General features: G+C 43.3%; 1 protein-coding gene and 1 pseudogene across 12 annotated transcripts in view; one reads left to right on the top strand and one right to left on the bottom strand.

Moving 5' to 3' along the window:
• Positions 1–24,262, top strand: part of NCOA3 (nuclear receptor coactivator 3) — a 142,411-nt gene that overhangs the window by 113,173 nt on the left and 4,976 nt on the right. For 4 of the 12 annotated variants that reach the window (XM_040446820.1, XM_040446821.1, XM_040446823.1 and 1 more), the window contains 15 exons: positions 349–523; positions 793–981; positions 1,150–1,251; positions 5,007–5,147; positions 5,408–5,555; positions 6,523–6,914; positions 7,085–7,953; positions 9,173–9,308; positions 10,823–11,020; positions 11,935–12,192; positions 12,291–12,417; positions 13,462–13,633; positions 19,751–20,044; positions 22,144–22,248; positions 23,471–23,714. In XM_040446820.1, coding sequence (XP_040302754.1) covers positions 349–523; positions 793–981; positions 1,150–1,251; positions 5,007–5,147; positions 5,408–5,555; positions 6,523–6,914; positions 7,085–7,953; positions 9,173–9,308; positions 10,823–11,020; positions 11,935–12,192; positions 12,291–12,417; positions 13,462–13,633; positions 19,751–20,044; positions 22,144–22,248; positions 23,471–23,714 — 3,550 coding nt within the window. Of the gene's footprint in view, positions 1–348; positions 524–792; positions 982–1,149; positions 1,252–5,006; positions 5,148–5,407; positions 5,556–6,522; positions 6,915–7,084; positions 7,954–9,172; positions 9,309–10,822; positions 11,021–11,934; positions 12,193–12,290; positions 12,418–13,461; positions 13,634–19,750; positions 20,045–22,143; positions 22,249–22,512; positions 23,715–24,262 lie in introns of those variants that run through there. The other 8 variants (XM_040446830.1, XM_040446829.1, XM_040446826.1 and 5 more) reach the window with 8 other exon arrangements.
• Positions 4,204–4,820, bottom strand: LOC121011971 (40S ribosomal protein S3a-like; annotated as a pseudogene).

Here is a 24,262-nt window from a genome sequence, read left to right as displayed (position 1 = left end):
TTTTTAAAGTTCTGGAGGCTAGAAGTCCAAGGTCAAGGTATTGGCATGCTTGGTTTCTCCTGAACCCTCTTTGCTTAGCTTGTGGATGGTTGCCTTTTCCTTGTGTATTCACATGACCTTTTCTCTGTGTCTGTGCACCCCTCGTATCTGTCTTCTTCCATAGGAACATCAGTCCTATTGGATTGGAGCCCTAGTCTTATGACCTCATTTAACCTTAACTCCATAACCAGGGCCCTGTGTCCGAATATCCGCATATAGCCACATTGAGAGTTAGGGCTTCAACGTGTGAATTTGGGTGGGGGATACAGTTCAGTCCATAATAGCCCATATTAACCTATCCCACTTTAGGCATTGGATGGTTTCCTGTTTGTGGTGAATCGTGATGGAAACATTGTATTTGTGTCAGAAAATGTCACACAATACCTGCAATATAAGCAAGAAGACCTGGTTAACACAAGTGTCTACAGTATCTTGCATGAAGAAGACAGAAAGGATTTCCTTAAAAACTTACCGAAATCTACAGGTAGTCTTTTAATGTGTATTTCCTTTCTTAATTTTGTAAACACGAAAAAATAAGGTTTATTTTTGAAGGAAGGGGGCAAGTTGGGGAGGGGCAGAGAGAGAAGGAGACAGAGGATCCGAAGCAGAGCACAGAGCTCCATGTGGGGCTCGAACTCATGAACTGTGAGATCATGACCTTGAGCCGAAGTTGGATGCTTAACTGACTGAGTCACTTAGGCACCCCTGAATTGCCAGCTTTTTAAAAAACTTTTTTCAATTTGTTTTCCAAAGTCAATGGAGTTGCCTGGACAAATGAGACCCAGAGACAAAAAAGCCATACTTTTAATTGCCGTATGCTGATGAAAACACCACATGATATTCTGGAAGACATCAACACTAATCCTGAAATGCGCCAGAGATATGAAACAATGCAGTGCTTTGCCCTGTCTCAGCCTCGAGCTATGATGGAGGAAGGGGAAGGTAAGATTGACCACATGTTTGAAATGTTTTTCAGACAGCAGCCAAATTTGTAGTTCTATGATTTCCATTGTTGTATTTATTGACTGAATTCCATGTCCTTACTTGTCTATTTGAGAGATCTGTCCAAAAGTTAAATGTAATCCTTACCTGGTTGAATTTGTATTGTAGATTTGCAATCCTGTATGATCTGTGTAGCACGTCGCATTACTACAGGCGAAAGAGCGTTTCCCTCAAACCCCGAGAGCTTTATTACTAGACATGATCTTTCAGGTAAAAACTTTGTGTATGTGTGTATATACATTTTGTTCATTTGAGAGTTATTGAGAGTTAACTTTTTTTAAAAAAAAAAATTTTTTTTTTCAACATTTATTTATTTTTGCGACAGAGAGAGACAGAGCATGAACGGGGGAGGGGCAGAGAGAGAGGGAGACACAGAATCGGAAACAGGCTCCAGGCTCTGAGCCATCAGCCCAGAGCCTGATGCGGGGCTCGAACTCACGGACCGCGAGATCGTGACCTGGCTGAAGTCGGACGCTTAACCGACTGCGCCACCCAGGCACCCCGAGAGTTAACTATTTTTGCAGCCTGCATGCTCATGTAAAAGTACCTATACCCACTGTAGTGAATGCTTTGCATAGATTATTTCTTACGTTTCTTTTTTTTTTTTTTTTTGAAATTTATTTATTTTGAGAGAGAGAAAGAGAGCATGCGGGCGCGGGCGAAGGGCAGAGAGAGGGAGAGACAGAATCCCAAGCAGCCTCTCCACGGTCAGTGCAGAGCCCAAGTGGGGCACAAACTCAAACCGTGAGCCGAGACCAGGGGTCAGATGCTCAACCGAATGAGCCACCCAGCACCCCCATTTCTTATGTTTCTTATGCAACTCTTAAGATTCAGTAAAACCCTTGGCATTTGAGTTGGGTATATTTGACAGTTAAACTCCCTCAAATAAACAAATAAAAAATAAATGTAGAGACACCTAGCTTTCTCTCCCAATAGCATTTGAAATCAGTATATTTCTTTTCTCTAACTTCAAACCCATTTTGAAGTTTTCAAAACATAAACAAGTTTTCAAAAATATGATAATTTAAGAATTACTGGGAGTAATTTTTGATATCAACATGAGCTTCAGACTTGGTCTGCACTTTTTTGACTATGGGAATAAAGACTTAAAGCCAGTATAAGTGATCAAGCACATAATGAAATTAAATGTAGTTGCATTATTATCTGTATTCACCTTCAGGATTGCTCATGCGATCATCTAACCCTAAAGGGTGATGTCAAGGCTTGTCTTGTAGGTGCCATCCCAGAGATGAGGAAGCAGGTCGGGCGGCAGAGATTGAGTTCCTTGCCCAACATTAGATCCTGGGTGGTAAAGAATTTGCAGTTGGGTCTGCCTGATGTCAGAGCCTGTACTGTTTGCTTTGTATGCACCTTGTGGACCTGCAATAAGTAATTTGATAAAATGGAATAGGTTTAAATATACATGGGGTGCCTGGGTGGTGGCCCAGTCAGTTCAGCATCCAACTTTGGCTCAAGTCACGATCTCATGGTTCATGAGTTCGAGCCCACATCAGGTTCTGCCAGTGGAGCCTGCTTGGGATTCTCCCTCCCTCCCTCCTTCCCTCCGTCTCTCTCTCTCTCTCTCTCTCTCTCTCTCTCTCTCTCTCTCTCTCTCCACCCCCCCTCTCTACCCCTGCCCTGTGCATACACTCTCTCTATCCCTCTCAAAAATAAACTTGAAAAAAATTTAAATATACGTAACATACCTATAGCTATTACATGTGCATATATATGTAGATGTTATGTACATATACATACATAACAGTGTTCTACTCTTAAAAAGCTATTTTTGTAGTTTTCAGTCATTTTATGCCAGGCTCAGTTACCTGTCTTGAAGCTGCTTGAGATTAATTTCCACAGATGAAAAGAGTAGCAAAAGAAGTTTTTTGTATACTTAATTGACAGTCTGTTTACACTGATAAATATTATCTTACATAGGAAAAATTTTTTCTTTATTAACTTACTTTGAGATAATCAAACCTGGTGACAGAAATTTTTATGTGAATTTTTACCTTCTAGAGTGGTTCTTACTCTGTACCTATTATGTTTTGGCAGGCTAAATTTTCTCCCTGAATAACAATATTTCACATTTTATAGCTGAAAATACTAAATAGAACATCTTTACTCAAGCAATTTAGTGAATAGAACCTTTAAAATTATCTCATTAATGTCTCCTCTTATTATAAAAGGTAGAAGTTACCAGGCAGGCAAAGTGAAATCCTTTTGTCTGGTTCACATCTGAGAGCCATCTCACCATAGCCGGCATTTTCTAGTTGCTGTCTCTCCTTTCATAGGAGGTTTCTTGCCCTCCACAGAATACTTATTTTGGACTCTGGAGAGATTTTATTCTCTGTCCCAGATGTGAACTGTTTCTGAGCATCTATTTTGTGTTTGTCATCTGGGTGTCAGAGCTGAGCTCAGAGGAGGGGTTGAGGACAGGCCTTCTTTATTCTGGGCACAGCACGCAAACGTTTACTCTTCCCTGCAGTGCATTTGTCACTTCTCCCTAGGTGGGACTCCCCCCCCCCCCCCCCCATTATTAAGATTTTTTTAATATGTCATGAAGGGTCTGGATTTTACACAGATTCTTAACTGGGGACTCTGTCCATGAGCTCATCCACCGTTAGTACCTTTCTCATCCCCAGCAGCTTTTTCAGAACCATCTTACGCCGTGTGTTTTCCCAATCCAAACCTGATTTTCTTCAGCATTTTTACTTTTCCGACAAACACATCATGGACAGGGTAAATAGATTGGAAAGCCTTTTCTGTATCTTTCCCAGTCTGTCAGAGATCAAGTCATTAACCACTCCTTTTAAGTCATTTGTCTGCCCCTCTTGGGTCAGGATTTCCATCACCTTCCCAATTTGGTGGGCCTGTTAGTGCCAAGCATAAGAGGTTGTCTGGGTCTGCGTATTGCCTTTTCAGTAAGGCATATGTGGAACAGGCAGAAACAACCATTGATTTCTTGATGTCAACATGAGCTTTCAGTCATAGTCTGGCACTTTTTGCTGTGGAGCATATTTTGTCTTGGGCATCCATGTCCCGAATGTTGATCTCACGGTTTTTGCCCAGGGCATCCTCAGTAATTATTTTGAACTTTTAAAATGTGTCTTCAACATTCTGGGGACCAGTAAGGCTCACTTCAGAAGCACAGTTCTTGAGGCCATCAGAGACCATTGTGGTCCGTCGACAGAGTTCTTGTGACTGATGTTTGCTGAACATTCCTTTCACTGAACGTAGCGGGTGCTTTCTCCTCATATTGCTCTTTCTTCGACAACGGATCGACTATTTTCTTCTTGGCTCCTTTTGCCACATTTTGTTAGGTGTTTGTTCTTGCCAATGTGTATTCTTGTCCTAATACTGCTCAGAAAGTGTTGAAAGGCCTAGCCATTTTTTTAAAGGGCCATCTTCATAAAACCTTTAATTTTGTAGTGTTTTTGAGTGGTATAAATTTTGTCTCTCTAGTGTATTTGATGTTAAACAAAAGTTGTCAGAAACTTCCAGACTGGTAGAAATGAGTATTTGGTTAACCTTCCTGGTTTAGATTTTAAGTGTCCAAAGATGCAGTCACCTCTCAGATGAAAAGAATTGTCCCTGCTAGCTGTGTAGGTAGGTATTTTCATAGCTGCAGGGACAGACTATCTTCAGAAGAACAATTTTACTGGTAGGTGGTGTTTTTTTCCTTTAAGTGAAAATGAACCTGAGGTTATCTGGCCGTGTTCTATTCTGTACATTCAGAAAGTGAAAGGAGTTCTGTGATACTCTGTACAGGAGGACATTTAACGTAAGAATGTCCTGTAGGACTGTGTCCTTAAAAATAAAAGCCCTGGATCTAGCAGAGTAAGCAGAGCAAAGATTTGGTGTCTGTATTTGAATCTTCAGAGCTAAGCCATGCGGTCAGCGGTCAGCGTGCAACCAGTAAATACTTGCGGGTTGCATTTAACTCTTTGTTTTCTGTTTGATAGGAAAAGTCGTCAATATAGATACAAATTCACTGAGATCTTCCATGAGGCCTGGCTTTGAAGATATTATCCGAAGGTGTATCCAGAGATTTTTTAGTCTTAATGATGGTCAGTCGTGGTCCCAGAAACGTCACTATCAAGAAGGTAAAGAATTCTGAGGTTGATTCTTGGTCTTGTTTGTTTTTGTGTTTGTATATAGCATAAAGTACGTACATGGCTGTAGTTGCTGTTCTGTGCATGTGGGGCAGGAATTCTTGTAGCCTGCTTGTAATTTTGGCGCAGGTCCAGTGTTTTCGCTGGATTTTGAAAATGTGGCACTTGAAGTAGATTTCCTTTCTCTCCTCTCTTACATGTGTCTGTTTTGCCAACTGTAGTCGCTAGTAATGGTGTATTTTCCCCAACAGCTTATATCCATGGCCATGCAGAAACCCCGGTGTATAGATTCTCATTGGCCGACGGAACCATAGTGACTGCACAGACCAAAAGCAAACTCTTCCGAAACCCTGTCACAAATGATCGGCATGGCTTTGTCTCGACCCACTTTCTCCAGAGGTAATGATAGATTCCTGCATCTCCTCACATTAAATGCAGCGGTGTTCTCAGGGTGCCTTATTATTAATGTGAAAAGCAAGATTTAATAGAAAAAGCAGAGCCTTTGGATTTGCTGAAGTGAGTTTAGATTCCTGGGTTATGATATATTTTTTAAGGTTATATTTTTATGTGAAAGTGAGGATTTGCTCATTAGTTACTTCCTGGGAAAGCTGGGGAATGGGAAGGCCTAATGGATAAAAGAACTATCTAATGTGACTACCGCTGTTCCCTTTCATTTCTGATGATGTGTTACCTTGCTTCCAGGGATTGCATTTAAAATTTGAAAGTAGACTCTAAGCAAAACTGAGAGTTACTCTTGTTGTTGCTAGTGGTAAATGAGCAACACGTGGAAAAGGAGGATATTTACCCATTAACGATCTTGCATAATTTGCAGGTACCTCCAGGTTAGCCCCTAGATGTGTGGCGACTCTAGTAAAGTCCCGCCGAGGTTCCAGTTAGTGTAACTGTTGGTCCTCAGTGCTGTGGTGGTGGTCACTCCTAGATTTTGTGGCATATTAAAAAGTATTTCACTGGGCTCATCATAACTGATCAGTATTTAGGTTGGAATTGGTACTAAGTGTTGGAGTGATGCCTAGGAAGTGAAGTTCGTGGCACTTCATCATTTAAAAAAAAATCTTGAGTGTTTTAATGCATGCTTGTAATGTTTAAAAAAAATTTTTTTTAATGTTTATTTCTGAGACAGAGAGAGACCGAGCACGAGTGGGGGAGGGGCAGAGAGAGAGGGAGACGCAGAATCTGAAGCAGGCTCCAGGCTCTCAGCTGTCAGCACAGAGCCCGACGCGGGGCTCGAACTCACTGACCACAAGATCATGACCTGAGCTGCAGTTGGACATTTAACCAACTGAGCCACCCAGGCATCCCGCATGCTTGTAATATTTTAGTGAAGGTTTGTCTTCTTTCTTTGCAGGGAACAGAATGGGTATAGACCAAACGCGAATCCTGTCGGACAAGGCATTAGACCTCCAGCAGCTGGATGCAACAGTTCGGTAGGCGGCATGAGCATGTCGCCAAACCAAGGCTTACAGATGCTAAGCGGCAGGCCCTATGGCTTGGCCGACCCCAGCTCCACAGGGCAGATGAGTGGGCCTAGGTATGGGGCTTCCAGCACCATAGCTTCAATGAACGCTGGGCCAGGCATGCAGTCCCCATCTTCCTATCAGAATAGCACCTATGGTCTCAACATGAGTAGCCCCCCACACGGGAGCCCTGGCCTTGGCTCCAACCAGCAGAACATCATGATTTCTCCTCGTAATCGTGGGAGTCCAAAGATGGCCTCACACCAGTTTTCTCCTGTTGCAGGTATTTGTGTTGGCATTTCCGTTTCTTTATTTTTTACTCTTCAGTAATCCTTCTCTTTTTATTCTGCTGCAATTCTTGTAAAGTCAGTTCATTTTATAATAGAGTTAAGTGGCATTTTGTTACAGCATCTGATAGTCTTAATTCTTGCCTTAATTTTTCTCCACATCCAGGTGTGCACTCGCCCATGGGATCTTCTGGAAATACTGGGAGCCACAGCTTTTCTAGTAGCTCTCTGAGTGCTCTTCAAGCTATCAGTGAGGGTGTGGGGACTTCTCTTTTATCCACTCTGTCTTCACCAGGCCCCAAACTGGATAACTCTCCCAATATGAATATAAGCCAGCCAAGTAAAGTGAACAGTCAGGATTCCAAGAGTCCCCTGGGCTTGTATTGTGATCAGAATCCAGTGGAGAGTTCAATGTGTCAGTCAAATAGCAGGGATCACCTCAGTGACAAAGAAAGTAAGGAGAGCAGTATCGAAGGGGCAGAGAATCAGAGGGGTCCTCTGGAAAGCAAAGGTCATAAAAAATTACTGCAGTTACTTACCTGTTCTTCTGATGATCGGGGTCATTCCTCTTTGACCAACTCCCCCCTGGATTCAAGTTGTAAAGACTCTTCCATTAGTGTCACCAGCCCCTCTGGGGTCTCTTCTTCGACCTCTGGAGGAGTGTCCTCCACATCCAATATGCACGGGTCACTGCTGCAGGAGAAACACCGGATCCTGCACAAGTTGCTGCAGAATGGGAATTCACCCGCAGAAGTAGCCAAGATTACCGCAGAAGCCACGGGGAAAGACACCGGTAGTGCAGCGTCTGGTGTGGAAGGAAGCGTCAAGCAGGAGCAACTGAGTCCTAAGAAGAAGGAGAATAATGCACTTCTTAGATACCTGCTGGACAGGGATGATCCCAGTGATCCACTCTCTAAAGAACTGCAGCCCAAAGTGGAAGGAGTGGACAATAAAGGGAGTCAGTGCAGCAGCTCCGCCGTTCCTAGCTCGAGTCAAGAGAAAGACTCTAAAATTAAGACAGAAGCAAATGAAGAGGTAATTTGTTCTATTTTCCAGCTTAGTCATTGTGGTTAATCCTTGCATTTCTGTGTTAGAAAGACAGTATGTCACGTGCAAAACCTTATCTTCTATTTTAGGTTTATGTGATGGAAGTTATTCTTGAGCTGTCGGTTCTTTGTCATTCTTTTGGGCATCGTGAAGTGTAATGTGACGCAATTTGGAAATAACCAGATGTGGGTGTTTTAAAATGTGACTATAACTTGAACCAGTTAGTAGAGAATTTGAAAATTTTCATGGAGGTTTTGTTGTTGGAATGAGAAGGTTGGGTCATGTAATGGTATAGTAGAAAGAAATGGGGGGAAAAACTTAATGCGTTAAGTAACAGAATTTTGATTTTTACCTAAAATCATGTTTCCCTCTCTACAGGATCTCATTCCATATAAGCGTTTGTCAAACTCTGACTCCTCTGGGAGGTGTTAATATGCACCTGAGAAAATTAAAGTCTTGGGGAAGTCTTGCTGTTAGGATGTCTATTTAATTTTTGTTTAACCTAGTGCTCCAAATTTATGGACCAAGAGCTCTTTTTATTTTTATCTTATTAAAAAAATTTTTTTAATGTTTATTTATATTTGAGAGATAGAGACAGAGTGTGAACAGGGGAGGGATAGAGAGAGAAGGAGACAGAATGTGAAGCAGGCTTCAGGCTGTGAACTGTCAGCACAGAGCCCGATGCGGGGCTTGAACCCATAAACCTCGAGATCATGACCTGAGCCGAAGTCAGATGCTTAACTGACTGAGCCACCCAGGCGCCGCCCCCCCCCCCCCCCAGCCCTTTTTAAAGCATGCCTGTGAATCTTTTGTTGAATGTCAGCTTGTTGCCTTTGTTACTAATCATACTGGTTTTGGAAGGTATGTATAGACAGGCCTCTCTATCAGCTGATGATCCTGAGTAACACTAGCTCGAAAGTACCTACGGTTTGAGAATTAAAGTTCTAGTGCAGATTTAAAAATGCCCCTGTTGAAAGCACTTCCAAACCCAGAGATTTATTTCATTAGTTAAAACTATTCTTCATTTCAAGGAAGAAGATTTAGGGTGGGGGTCTTAGTAAGCTCGCCTTTAAGTTGGGCGTTATCATTTCCGGTAACTTGTATTTTACTTGTTCCCGTTTCATTTGTGTTCTTCTGATGAATGTGTATGCATATATATCTAGTAATGAACACAGGTTAATGAAAAAAAAACTTTTTTTCCCCCCAGGGATCTGGAGATTTGGATAATCTAGATGCTATTCTTGGTGATCTGACTAGTTCTGACTTCTACAATAATTCCGTATCCACAAATGGTAGTAATCTTGGAACCAAGCAGCAGATGTTTCAGGGAACTAATTCTCTGGGTAAGAAAGAACTAGGTTTTATTCTTGCTGCCTTTTTAATGTTTCTTCACACTTGTATGTATAGTTAACCCTTGAACAACACAGGTTTGAACAGCACATGTTTATTTACACACGTGTGTTTTTTAAAAATAAATACAGTACAGTACTATAAACATTTTCTCATGGTTTTCTTAATGTTTTCTCCATTTTATTATGAGAGTGCAGTATATAATACATATGACATACAAAATATGTGTTAATTGACTTATCAAAGTCTTTTGGTCAAAGTAGATAATTAGTAGTAAGTTTTTGGGGAATCAGAAGTTGTATGGATTTTTTACTGTGTTGGGGGCTTGGTGCCCCTAAGCCCTGTGTTGTTCAAGAGTCAGCTGTGCTCTTACACTAAGATTGGAATCTAAGCATTTTTTTTAAGAGAAAGAGGGCAAGCATATGTGTGTGCGAGCAGTGGGGAGGGGCGGAGAGAGAATCTTAAGCAGCTTTATGCTCAGTGTGACGCAGGGCTCAATGTCATGACTCTGAGGTCGTGGCCCGAGTTGATGTCAAGACACTCAACCAACTGAGCCACCCAGGTGCCCCTAATTAGCATTTGTAAACTTCAAAATGCATACTCTACCTCTCAGTTTTGAATACTAATTCATAGTGCATATGTTTTAAAAAGCTTTCTGGACGTTTTTCTATTTTTTAAAATTTCCTGTTTCTAATTAATATACCAGTAATCCTGGTGGAACTTTAGGAAAATGTTCATCATTGGTTGCTCCAGATGAGTACCAGGTACCTGAGCATCTATTTTTGTGAGGCATAGAGACTTAAATTAAAAAGCAACTAAAACTGTAGATAGAAGCCTGTCCTGTGACATTTATGGAACCTGGTTATCTAGCTGGGAGACTTCTTTAGTGTTTGCTGATTCTCCCTCAGCCTCTCTTCCACAGCTATGTCGTTTCCTCATTCATCAGTTTAACGAGGGTATATTACAGGTATCGATCAAAAAAGAATAATTCACAGTTATCAGCACTGGTGATTATTCATTTTCGATGGCACTGTTTCCTAAACTAAAATGGATAGATCAGTCAAATGGATTGGAAACAGTAAAAAGTTAGGAAATTTTGTATTTCATTCCTTGTTTGGCTAGAGGGCAACTTACCTGGTTATATTTAATTATAAAATTTTAAAAAGAATCCACTTAAGAAGTTCCCTTAGGGAAGAACCTCTGGCAGTTTGAATGTTGCTAGCAGTTGTAATATTAAGCGAAGCAGAACACAAATGACCGTATCAGGCTGCAGAATGATGCCCTAGTACAGCAGCCAGTGCTGGGATTCTTGTTTTCTACTGGATTTGGAATACGGGGTTTTTGTCGTCGTCGTCGTCTTTTTCTCCTCCTCCTCCTCGTGTGTGTTTAGTGTTTATTTTAGTAAGAGACAGTCTTGTGTGGGTGGTGTTGGTATTGATGTGTTGTCCTTGATTACTTATGTACTGAATTGTCAGAGGACATTTTGTATTGTGTATCTGTGTTTCAGCAGGTTTGAGGAGCCCACAGTCTGTGCAGTCCATTCGTCCTCCGTATAACCGAGCGGTGTCTCTAGATAGCCCTGTTTCTGTTGGCTCGAGTCCTCCAGTAAAGAATATCAGTGCTTTCCCCATGTTACCAAAGCAGCCCATGTTGGGTGGGAATCCAAGAATGATGGATAGTCAGGAAAATTATGGCTCAACTATGGGTATGTTATTTCTAATAAGTATTTATGATTAAACTTTTGGGAAAAGCAAATTTAGAATACTTAAAGCCATTTAAATAATTGGGATTAAGTAATAGGTTTATGAGTAACAGTAGCACAGTAGTTCTTTCATAAGTCTCCTTAATTTATTCTGTGGCCTGGTTATTTAAGCTCTTTAAAAAATATTTATTTATTTTGAGAGAAAGCGAGAGAGAGACAGATTATGAGAATGTGTGCATGCAAGACACGAGTGAGTGGGGGAGGGGCAGAGAGAGGGAGAGAGAGGATCCCAAGCAGGCTCTGTGCTGAGAGCACAGATCCCGATGTGGGGCTTGATCCCATGAACTATGAGATCATGACCTGAGCTGACATTCGCCTAATGCTTAACCAAACGAGCCACCCGGGTGCCCCTGGCTATTTAAACTCTTAAGGAAGCTTTCGGTCTGAGACCTTTTCTAACTTGTAATGAATAAATGGCAACAGTTGCCTATCAAAATATGTCTTTATTTATTTATTTATTTATTTATTTATTTATTTAAAGTTTAATTTTAATTTTTTTTAACGTTTATTAATTTTTGAGACAGAGAGAGACAGAGCATGAATGAGGGAGGGGCAGAGAGAGACAGGGAGACATAGAATCGGAAGCAGGCTCCAGGCTCTGAGCTATCAGCCCAGAGCCTGACCGTGAGATCGTGACCTCAGCTGAAGTCGGACGCTTGACCGACTGAGCCACCCAGGCGCCCCTCAAAAAATATCTTTAAAAAAATAGTCTTCATAGTTGGCCAGTCCTATTTTTAGGATGACAAAGCTTTTATTTTATTTTTATTTTTGGTTAAGTTCATGTGTAATGACGGTACTTACACAGCAAGGATTTCATGATAAACTGGAAAAGACGTAATCATTTCTACCTGTTTTAGGTGGACCAAACAGAAATGTGACTGTGAATCAGACTGCTTCCTCGGGAGACTGGGGCTTGCCAAGCTCAAAGACGAGCAGAATGGAGCCTTTGAGTTCAAACTCCATGGGAAGACCAGGAGCGGATTACAACGCTTCTTTACCCAGACCTGCAGTGAGCGGCTCGATGCCCACGTTGCCCCTTCGGTCCGCTGGCATTCCAGGTGCGAGGCCGGCGTTGCCGCCACAGCAGCCGCCACAGCAGCAGATGCTTCAAATGCGTAAGCGTCCCCTTCGCCAAAAGAGAAAGTGAGATGACATGGGGCGGTGTTTGCTCTTGCCTTCTTTGAAAACGCATCCCCTCTTTTTCCTCCACCAGGGCCTGGTGAAATTCCCATGGGAATGGGGGTCAGTCCGTATGGCCAGGCAGCACCGTCCAACCAGCCGGGTTCCTGGCCAGATGGCATGTTGTCCGTGGAACAAGGCTCTCATGGGACTCAAAATAGGTGAGGCTTTATTATGTGACTCTGTAGAAGATGTTAGCATTGGATTATCTAGAAAATGCTCAGAGCACAGGAGCAAACCTGAACGAGAATGAGAAAAACTCACTGTGACCGAGGTGCCTGGTTGCCACCTGGGCATTTCAGGGATGATGGTGAAAGTGCACCACAGCACTCTGTTTCTGTGAAAGATTGTGTGTCTTCTGTTTTTGTTTAGCTTGATCAGTTACTCATTTGCATGAAAGAAGCCACCTGTCAGTGTCAGTTCTGTCTTTAGTTCTGTAATAAAGAAAAAATGGCTTGATCCTTTGGGGAGACAGTGGTGTAGCTTTGTGCGTTTATTAGCTTCAGTGCTTCTCTACCCAGTGGAGAACAAATAGCCTCACCACAGAATTTTTCCTGAGGCAGAATGAGTATCTAGGTCCATGCCCTTCTGATGTGTTGGAGGGCTATGGCACCTTATTGTGGGTAAATGGAATTTGTATTGTACTTGTTAACACGTGAGCTCTGTGGCCACGGGGAACAAAAAGTTATTTCGGCAGGTCCCAGGCTCAGTTTGCTGATGGTTGAACATTTGGGTTTTTTTCTTTTTTTCTGGTCCTTTGTGGGTTACTTCAACTTAACAAATATCATAACCGTGACCACCTCTGTTCTTGTATGATCTTGTTCCACCCCCCTCAACCTCTGCTGTCCCCTAAATGTGTAGGGGTCTAGCAGTTGCATTTGGTGGTGGGAGTGTGTGCTAGGCATGTGTAAGCTAGGTGTGGTAGCTGTGGATGGCCTGGTGGAAGCTTAAAATTGTGGGCCTTCAATTTCAGTTGGGGACATTTGCTCTTCTCTCTTAACCAACCAAGTTGGTTTATTGTTTCCACTTGTAATAATTAAGGTATTACTGTATATTAAAAACGTGTGTGGTGAGAGAGAGAGAGAGAGAGAGAGAGAGAGAGAGAGAGAGAGAGAGTGTGTGTGTGTGTGTGTGTGTGTGTGTGTGTGTGTGTGTGTGTGTAAGAGGAAAAGCACCACTGGCATTGATTGCAAGTCTCTGTTTAGGCCACTTCTTAGGAATTCCCTGGATGATCTTCTTGGGCCACCTTCTAACCTGGAAGGGCAGAGTGATGAACGAGCGTTGTTGGACCAGCTACACACACTCTTGAGCAACACAGATGCCACAGGCTTGGAAGAAATTGACAGAGCTCTGGGCATCCCTGAACTTGTGAATCAAGTAGGTAGCATTAACATGGAAATGGAAGTGTGTATGTGCACACGTGTGTGCATACATTCATGAAGCCATGCACAAGAATGCCTGTATGTGTATCTTTCCGATCACTTGTGTTACCTCACTGTGTTCAGGGAGAGTGATGATTGGAGTTCCTAACCCTCACAAGCACTGTGCTGTGGCCCACGTGGATGAAGACACACATAGTGTGGACAAGCAAGTGGTGAAACAGATACAGAGCATGATTATTCTTTTAAATCTTTTTCAGTCTGTTGGGCAACAAAGGTGCTTGTTTTGTTTATTTTTTTAAAGATTTGAGTAACCTGTACACCCACCGTGAATTTTGAACTCAAAACCCTAAGATCAGGAGTGTCATACTGAACCAACTAAGCCAGCCAGGTGCCCCAAAGATGTTTGTCTTAAATTGTATTTTGTTGATTGCAAGATAGAACGTATTTTATGTTTTTTTTTGTATGTGTTTTAAAAATAGTTTTCTGATGGAGTTTTTCTTGATATGCAACAGTACGTTATTTATGTAGGTTTACTTATTGATTTATTGATTCTTTCATTTAACAAATATTTACCGTCTATATGCCAGTTAGTGTTAGAGGCTGAGGGGAAGTAGTGAACAAACGAATTCCTGCTCCCGAAGCTCCCATCCCATTGGACAGGCACGCATCAGGCAAGGAGCCACCTGGATAGCAGCAGACACGCAGGAAAGGCCTAGGACACTAGGAGACTGTCGTAAAAGAACCTTTTCTTGGGGTGTGGATGGGGTGTCCAGATTTTACTCTAAAAATGCCCTCTATCTGAGCTACCATTTGAAGGCTGTTAACTTGTCTCCTACGTTTAAATCGTTTTCCCAGTTTCTTTTCAGTGGGGACTTGTTTGTAGTTTTGTTCTTTAGTTTAAAAGTGTTTGTGTTTTCAAGTCCAGGATGATGAGATGAAGAATTACTGGGGACTCGAGTGAACGGTCAGGAAAGCTTTTTCTGGGGAGATGGCCTGTAAGTTGATGTTTGAAGGGTGAGTTGGAGCCAGCTCAGGGGGAGAGAGAGAGTTGGGGGGGGAGGGGCAGAGAGAGGATGGGTACAGAAGATCCGAAGCAGGTTCTGTGTTGACAGCAGAGACCCCCATGTGGGGTCTCGAACTCATAAACCGTGAGAACATGACCCGAGCCAAAGTTGGACACTTAACCGACTAAGCGGTCCAGGCGCCCCTAATTGTTATTTTTGCCAAGTAATCTGTGTTTGTAACTTTGAAATGATACAGAAATATACTCTTTGAAGAATCATGCACATTTACCCTAGTCAGAGATAGTGAAACTCAGCTCTTTATTTTGGGAATATTCTAAGTAATATGCTTGTGCAACTGTCCTTCATCAACTTCAATCTGTATCTGTTGATTTCCTGATAGGATAGTTGACTGTGCATTCATAGTCCCTTATCTGAGAACTTGGGGCTCAGGAATTTTTGGATTTAGAAAGATCAAGTGGTTGTGTATGTGCCACATACTCTGTGATGCCCCTGGTGGAGTTTTGAGCAATATTGTAGTTTTAGGCAGTAGCTGGTCATCATACATGCTAATATTTTTATAGCAAAATAGTCACACCAAATGAGACATCTAGAGATTATGTATTGCTTCATTAAGTTCAGATCAAGTTTTGCTATTAAATACATTTAGTGCAGATGAAAAATTGTGTTGCTTTTTTTAGAACTTTTTTTTTTGGATTTTTTTTTGGAATTTCAGATAAATTGTGGATCTGTATTTAGCTCCCCTTTCTCCACATCCATACGCATTACATAGTACTCCCAGAATAATTATGTCTTTTGTTGTTAAATAGGTGGTCAATATTTATATTAATTTGACTCCTTGCTGAGCCAGGTATAGTTAGTATAGGATTTTGGTTTTGGCTTGTCTGATTTTGAGCTAATTGCCCTTTTTTTGTTTGTTTGTTTTTTGTTTTTGTTTATTTATTTTGAGAGAGAGAGAGACAGCATGAGTGGAGGAGGGGCGGAGAGAGGGAGAGAGAGAATCTCAAGCAGGCTCTGCACTGATTCGGGGCTCAAGTTCGTGAAACTGAGAGATCATGACCTGAGCCAAAACCAAGAGTCAGATGCTTAACCGACTGAGCCAGCCAGGCGCCCCAGCTGCCTTCCTTTTTGATTTGCTTTGTTTTTACACATTTCTAATCCTTTCCAAATACTGCAGTGGAACTGTAAAATTTCTCTTAATTTTTTCTTCACGTATTCAGACACATTTTTAGGTAATTCTTCAGTTCCTTGTTTCCCTCTTGTGATTCTCCGTTGGTCTGCTTTACTCTGTCCTAAGAGGCAGGTCTAGACGCTTTTCTGTGTCAGATCTCCCAGCTCTGGTCCCAAGTGGTTTTCCCTCTTGCTTTATTCCTTTGTTTTGTTGAAACACAGTTTCTGTTAATTTCTCCACCCCCACTGCATGGGATAAAGTCTGAAAATACCTTTTATTCCACTCTCCTGCATTAAATTTTGGGTTGAAAATAATTTTTTCTTCGCATTCTGAAAGAATTGTTTGATAGCTTTCTGGCATCCATTGTTGCCATTGACTCATAGTCAGTCTGATTCCTGTTTTTATGTGTGATTAGTTTTTTCTGTTTGGAATTATTCAGGAACTTTTTCTCTGAAATTGCAGGAAGCCTTATCTTGGTATGGGCCTTGTTTCATTCATTCTGCTGTATATCAAGTGCACAGATAATCTTTTTCGTTTGGGGGCATTTTCTGTGTCCTGTCTTTTTTTTAACTAGTGAGTTTTGTTTTCAGTTCTTAATACACTAGTGTTTTTGTTTTTTTAATATAATTTGTCAAATTGGCTAACGTACAGTGTGCCCTTGGTTTTGGGGGTAGATTTCCATGGTTCATCAGTTACATACAACACCCAGTGCTCATCCCAACAAGCACCCTCCTCAGTGCTCATCACCCGTTTTCCCCTCTCCCGCCCGCCCCTCCCCCCGCCATCCACCCTCAGTTTGTTCTCTGTATTTAAGAGTCTCTTGTGGTTTGCCTCCCTCCCTCTCTGTTTGGTGACTCCCTCTCTGGTGAGTTTTAATTGCATTTATTAGTAATGAGGCTGAACATTAGTAAAGCTTACAGACATGTCGTTTGGTATCATTTCTTTAATAATTTTATCTCTTCTGTTTTTTTCTTCTTGGATGTTGATTGACATGTTGGGTATTACACTGAGTCTCTGTTTTTTAATCTCTCTTTTTCTTGTCTCTGAGTAACGTTTTATTCGAGTCACTTTCATGTTGAAAGCTGTCTTCGTCAGATATCTGGTTGATCCTTGGCTATCTTTTTATATTTAAGTATGATGTATTAAAAAGGATCAGTCGTCACTGAAAGTGGTTGGTCAGGGGCTGGCCCTTTTATTTCAGGACTCCCCAGAATTCAACATGTAGAGCCATTGATGCATCTCCCCTCCTACTCCCACTTTACAGTTTTTCTCACCTGGGAATTTATTACCTGATTGTATTTTGGGAACTAGGCTGGGGGTGCGAGTAGATGATACCATAGTATTAAGATATAAAATTATAAAAATAAAAATTTTACTAGAAATCATAAATAAGACTTCCTGTTTTCAGGCTGTGCCTACCCTTGCCCTCTGCTGTGCCTGGTGTCCCAGAACTGAGGTTGCCGAGGGAGTAGGTGGAAAGTACGGCCACGCAGCTGTGCGGAGTCGGGGGCAGGTGGAGGGCAGGGAGGTGGCTGCCCCCTGCTCTCTGCCCAGATTCCTCACCAGTCCCGTTTGAGCACTTTGCCTGAGCCTCTGCCGTCCCAGTGGAGCCTGTCGTTGGCTCGGTGTCTTATGTGTGTTTTTCTCCACAGACATGTTAGTGCCTACTTTCTCTCTCTCTCTCTCTCTCTCTCTCTCTCTCTCTCTTTTAATTTTCTAATGTTTTATTTATTTTTGAGAGAGAGAGAGAGAGTGTGAGACACAGAATCCGAAGCAGGCTCCAGGCTCTGAGCTGTCAGCACAGAGCCTGACTTGAGGCTCGAACCCACGAACCGCGAGATCATGACCTGAGCCAAAGTTGGACACTTACTGAGCCACCCAGGTGCCCCGGTGCCTACTCTCTTGAGTTGGTTACTCCTCTCTTTTCCTGTCTTGCAAATATCTGTTGAAATATTTTATCTTGTTGCCTTCCTTATTCTCATTGTTTTGTGGATAAATACTACCTTTTAAATTCTTCGCTGGTATTTTAGTAGAGTTAGCAAGAGAAAGGAGGTAAATACGCATGATCGATCCATGTTTCACTTACAGTGTGATTTACTTTATAGAAAGATATTTCAGATGGCTCTGTAGGGAGGGGAATTGGTATGAGGGGACAGAGTAGACACATAGATGTCCGTTACTACAAGAGTCCAAGAAAGTGTCTTAGAGAGGGTCACAGCTGTGGAACGGAAGAAGGGAAGGATGCATAATGTGTCCTGGAAGAAAACTGACAGGACTTGGTGGACCGTGTATGCACACACATGCTTGGAAAGGGAGAGGGGGGCACCTGGGTGGCTCAGTCGGCTGAGCGTCCAACTTTGGCTCAGGTCACGATCTCACAGTTCGTGAGTTCAAACCCTTCATCGGGCTTGCTGCTGTCAGTGCAGAGCCTGCTTCAGATCCTCTGTACCCCTCTCTCTATGCTCCTACCCTGCTCACGCTCTTTCTCCCAAAAATAAAACATTAAAAAAGGGGGGAGAATGTGAGGATTCCAGATTGCTGAGAATGTGAGGATTCCAGATTGCTGGCTTTAGTTCTGGGCAAATGGTGTTGTCATGTTGCCATGAGGGAAGATTGGAGGAGAATTGGGTCTTTTGGGCGAGGGACTCTTTGGAACCACTACCTGTGTTTTCTACACGTGAAGTCTGAGATGCCTGAGACATCCAGGTAAAGATGTTAAGTAGCCATCTGCGTAAGCAGAATTAGAACTCAGAGACACTTGAGCCGGAGGCAAGTTCAGCAGTCGTCACTAGTAGATGAGACCAAAATAGAAAATGTAATGAGAGGAAAAAGGTCCGAGGACTGAACCCTGATGAACTCTTAACGTGCCTCCAAAGGGGAGATCAGGGGGGTAGGGAGATTGAGGGTGGTGTCACCGTCACAGTGGGGTGAAGTGTGTTTTGGGACGAGACTGTTGCCTGCATACTTGGCCTTCTGTGCCCGTGGATAGGACGGTAAAGGTGAATGCAGTATCTGACAGGCTCCTCTTGTCTTAGCGTGGCAGCTCTTCCCTCCTGCGGAATTCTTTTTTAGAACATTTTTTAATGTTTATTTTATTTTTGAGAGAGACAGAGACAGAGTGTGAGTTGGGGAGGGGCCGAGAGAGAGGGAGACACAGAATCCGAAGCAGGCTCCAGGCCCTGAGCTGTCAGCACAGAGCCCGACGCGGGGCTCAAGCTCTCATGACTCGAGATCATGACCTGAGCCGAAGTCGGATGCTTAACTGACTGAGCCAGCCAGGCGCCCCTGGAATGTTTGTGTCACTGCTTTTTCTGTCAGCTGCTGGACTTTATTTTGGAGACATTTTTAGCATGCAGAGAGGTGGTGCCGGCACATAGCAGGCACTTACAAATCTGGTTGAATGAATGGGTTTCTTAACAGTCCCTCCGGCCTGTTAAGGCCAAATAGTAGCGAATGACCACCTTTAGGTTTTGTGTGTGCAGCTAGCAATAGCCTCGGGGGATATGAGCTTCTGTTGATACGCCCTGTCTCTACCAAAATCACTTCTAACCACTGTCAAAAACATTTTTGTACGAAATTGTGTGGGAATTAATTGATCCCTGTGGTTTTAATTAGTTTATTTTGTACTTGGCTTGGTCTGTGTTGGTACAGAAATGTGGTCTGGAACAAATAGTCTTTCTCCAGATACTTGAGTGTCCATGTGAGACTTTGAGCTAGGCACTAGGACACATCTGTGAAAAGATGGGTCATGATCTGGATTCTTACAGAACTTCAGACAAGAAACTTGATTTTGCCTTTGGAATTCTGTGACATCCTTGTTCGTATGCATTGACTTTATGTTTTACCTTCCTTGGAGCATTTGATTTCTGTCGCTTTCTCAGATGTACTTCATTGTGTATTTATGTGTTTAATGTTTTAGGGACAAGCTTTGGAGTCCAAACAGGATGCCTTCCAAGGCCAAGAAGCGGCAGTAATGATGGATCAGAAGGCGGCATTATATGGGCAGACGTATGCAGCACAGGGGCCTCCAATGCAAGGAGGCTTTAATCTTCAGGGACAATCACCATCTTTTAACTCCATGATGAATCAGATGGGCCAACAAGGCAGTTTTCCTCTGCAAGGAATGCACCCGCGGGCCAATATCATGAGACCTCGGACAAACACCCCCAAGCAACTCCGAATGCAGCTTCAGCAGAGGCTGCAGGGCCAGCAGGTAACCAGCTGTCCCTTGTCAACTAAAAGTCCTTCTGTTTCGACTTCTCTGTAATGTTTTGTTTGTATAGATGTTCCTTGTTAGGGAGCAGTCCTGTGGGAGTTGGATAAGATTTTTCTGTTGTACAGGTTAAAAAGTAAAAAATGTCAGGATTGCCCTTGGGGGAGAAGAGTATTTCTTGATGGCTTCATTAGTTTTAGAGATAGATGATTTTTTTTTAAAGTTTATTCATTTTGAGAGAGGGAGAGTGAGTGGGGGGGGGGGTGGGGGCAGAGAGAGAGAGAGGGAATCCCAAGCAGGCTCTGTGTTGTCAGTGCAGAGAGCCTGATGCAAGGCTCAGACCCACAAATCATGAGATCGTGACCTGAGCTGAAATCAGGAGTCAGACGCTTGACTGACTGAGCCGACTAGGTGCCTTGAGGTAGATGATTTCTATTTTATTTATTTATTTATTTATTTATTTACTTACTTATTTACTTATTTTGAGAGTGTTCATGCGCACATGTGCTCCCACACACACGTGCATATGCACACACACAGTGAGGGAGGGGCAAAGAGAGGGAGAGAGAGAATCCTGAGCAGCCGTGCTGTCAGTGTGGAGTCCAGCGTGGGGCTTGATCTCAGGAACTGCGGGATCATGACCTGAGCCGAAATCAAGGCTTGGACGCTCAGCTGAGCCACCTACAAGCCCCATGATTTGCGCATTCTTTTTATGGAACCTCTGCTTTCTAGGTGTTTTGTGAAACTTGAGCTCTCTTAACATTCTAAGATAAGATTTCCCTTTTTTATTGTTTCCTTAATGCCCGACAAATCTTTTAAAATTTAATTACTTACATTGTTTGTGCTGAGTTAGTGAATGTGGCAGAACGGAACCATGTAAGCAGCTGAGTGAGTGAGTGTGGAGTCCGGAGAGCCACAGACTGTGCTAGTGCCTTCCCACTCCTAAAAGTCAGCGTGGGTACCCTGAGAAGCTGTGCTCATACGTGCATGGTATCATTTGGCTTTTCACCCCTTCTTTCCTCTAAAAGTTACCTGGGAAAAGCTAATAGAAGAGGAAGTTCATTCAGTATTAGTTTGAGCAAGTTAAAGCTATTTCCCTAATGACCTAAATAATTCTAGGGAAAAAAATCTCACTTTATGAATCCTTCGAGTTTCTTTTGAAGATCGTCTTTTTTTTTTTAATGTTTGTTTATTTTTGAGAAAGTGAGCGCCTGCACAGAAGCGAGGGAGGCGCAGAGAGAGAGAGGAAGCACAGAATGTGAAGCAGACTTCAGGCTCTGATCTGTGGCTCGAACCCATGAACTGTGAGATCATGACCTCAGCCAAAGTCAGGGGCTTAACTGACTGAGCCACCCAGGTGCCCCAAAGATCGTCTTCAAGCTGCACAATTACACTTTTACTTTTCCTCCTGATGCCAAATAAAGCTTCAAATGCTTGCCAAGGACTTTTCAGCCTGAACTTTTTTGAACACAGGGCTTGAACTCACGACCCTGAGATCAAGACCTGAGCTGAGATCGAGTCAGACGCTTAGCCAACTGAGCCACCCAGGTGCCCCCCCCCTTTTTTTTAAGATTTTACATCTTTTTTTTTTTTAAATTTTTTTTTTTCAACGTTTTTATTTTTATTTTTGGGACAGAGAGAGACAGAGCATGAACGGGGGAGGGGCAGAGAGAGAGGGAGACACAGAATCGGAAACAGGCTCCAGGCTCTGAGCCATCAGCCCAGAGCCCGACGCGGGGCTCGAACTCACGGACCGCGAGATCGTGACCTGGCTGAAGTCGGATGCCTAACCGACTGCGCCACCCAGGCGCCCCAAGATTTTACATCTTTAAGTAATCTCTACACCCAACGTGGGGCTTGAATTTAGAACCCTGAGGTCAAGAGTTGCATGCTCCACTGACTGAGACAGCCAGGCCGCCCTCAGCCTGAACTTGTTTTGAAGTGTGGAAGCGTGTGGGTTCCGTGTAGATGTGACGTGACCAGGTTAATGGGTTGGAGGTGGCATCGTGACCTCTCCGGGTGGTGCCGAGGATTTGGAAAGCTGTTTGGGGCTCATCGACATAGTCCACTTCCATCCTAACCAGCCTGTCTCTCCCCAGTTTTTGAATCAGAGCCGTCAGGCACTGGAAATGAAAATGGAAAACCCCACTGCTGGGGGTGCTGCGGTGATGAGGCCCATGATGCAGCCCCAGGTAAATCCCCAGGTGAGAACAGACCTCTCCAAGTGTATTGCTGTGGGGCCTGCTCCACGATTGGCCCTCAGTAAACGTGTGTTACAGCAAGTTTCTGGTGTAAGAAATCATTCCACGATCTCCTCACACTCCTCTTCCATTCTTCTGTCTTGCTGGTGATGAGGAAGAGTCAGGAGGAGAGGTTTTTTTTATTAAAACTGCTATTTTGTGTTTGCTAATTAATTCCCTTTGTGATCATTTGCTGTGTTGTGAAAACAGCTATCACTTACTTTTTAGGAATTCAGTAAATCTGGAAACTTCTCTCTGTTTCTGGGTTTTGAAACCACGTGCTCGCTGGGTAAAATCTGAGGTTATAAAAAGAAAATAAATAATACATAATCCTACTCTCAAGGATCACCTCTGAGATGACCTGTTTCCCATAGTGGGAAGGATGATGTTCAAGTTCTCTGTACCTCCAGCCCAAGGTGGAGACTGTTCTACGGTATTAATGTGCACGAAGCAGATAACCACCTGGAAGTCCTCTACTGTGGTTAGAAATTCTGTTCATAATTACTGTAGAGAAACAACCCACTGTGAAATGCCCAGTATTTACTGTCTTAAGCCTACTCGGAAGTACTTTGATGATAACACAGTTTGAGTAAGCTGAGTTAGGGTGCCCTCCGAAAAGATGAGTTTGCTTTTTGGAGATGTTCTCTTCCAGCTGATGGGGCCCAAATCAGCTCTTTGGTTCTGGGCTTGGACCATGTACCTCCGGACCCTCCAGACCGCTGCTCCTAACCCTCCGTCTCTCCCTTCAGAAGCTTTAAGGAGACTATACAGGCCCTTTCGGGGGTAGATTCCTGCTTACCGGAGGGTAACCCCATTCTTTTGGGGGAGTGCTCTGTTGTGCCTCCCCTCCTCCTGCACTCTTACTGCTGCCTTTTTCCTTCTTGTAGTTTTATTTCACATTTTCTGAAAAGTTTGTCCTCACATTCTACCCTTCAGCGTTCTCTCACTTTGAGAAATGTTTTCTGTGTTAAAGCTTGACGACTCGCCCGAACAATTTCCAGGTCCCTGTTCTGCACCTCGTCGCCTCACCGGAACGCCTTTACCGTGATGAGAACCGTGCATTTTTCCTTTTTTGTGAAGAGAGGCATCGGGTGATTTTTCGCACCTAATGTATTGTGGTGGTACTACATGTATGGAATTGGCTGGTTCTGGCTCTGTGTAATTACATTCTCTTTTGGGGTATCAGCAGGGTTTTCTTAATGCCCAGATGGTTGCCCAGCGCAGCAGAGAGCTGCTCAGTCATCACTTCCGACAGCAGAGGGTGGCCATGATGATGCAGCAGCAGCAGCAGCAGCAACAGCAGCAGCAGCAAACCCAGGCCTTCAGCCCACCCCCCAACGTGACCGCTTCCCCCAGCATGGATGGGGTCTTGGCAGGGCCCGTGATGCCACAAGCCCCTCCCCAGCAGTTTCCATACCCGCCAAATTATGGTAAATTTGACAGCGAGAATGTCTTCCCCGGAGTGACATTACTAAGGTCATAAGATTCATAGGTCTGTTGCATGTTAAACACAAAATCCTATTTACTCCCTCTGTTAGTCACAAGGAAGACAGAATTAACTAAAAACAACAGAACAAAGGATATGGTGACCGATGAGGCAGACAAGGGACGAGCAGAGGCTGGATCAGATGAAGAGTTTTGGTGATATTCTGAAGGCAGTGGGGAGTCACTGAATGTTAATAGACATGTTTGCACTGGGGAAAGGTCATCGGGCCTGTGAGGCATGTCCGTTAGAAGGCGAGAAGAGAGAGTGGAAGAAGGGAGGACAATTAGAGCACCCCAAACGAGATGATGGTCATGCAGCATCACAGAGGGGGTAGTCCGAATGGAGAGAACCTGATTCGTTGAAAGAAACACACCAAAATGTTTCTGGTGGTGCACAGGTGATTGTAATTGAGGTAGATGTTCTATCAGGGTTAAGCATTTTTATTTTTTTTTCAGCTCCCCATGTCTTGATTTGGAAGAAAGACAACACCTT

The sequence above is a fragment of the Herpailurus yagouaroundi genome, unplaced genomic scaffold (genome assembly GCF_014898765.1).
Source record: "Herpailurus yagouaroundi ecotype Mexico unplaced genomic scaffold, PumYag 196, whole genome shotgun sequence".
Taxonomy (NCBI): domain Eukaryota; kingdom Metazoa; phylum Chordata; class Mammalia; order Carnivora; family Felidae; genus Herpailurus; species Herpailurus yagouaroundi.
This window is presented reverse-complemented; position numbering and strand designations above follow the sequence as displayed.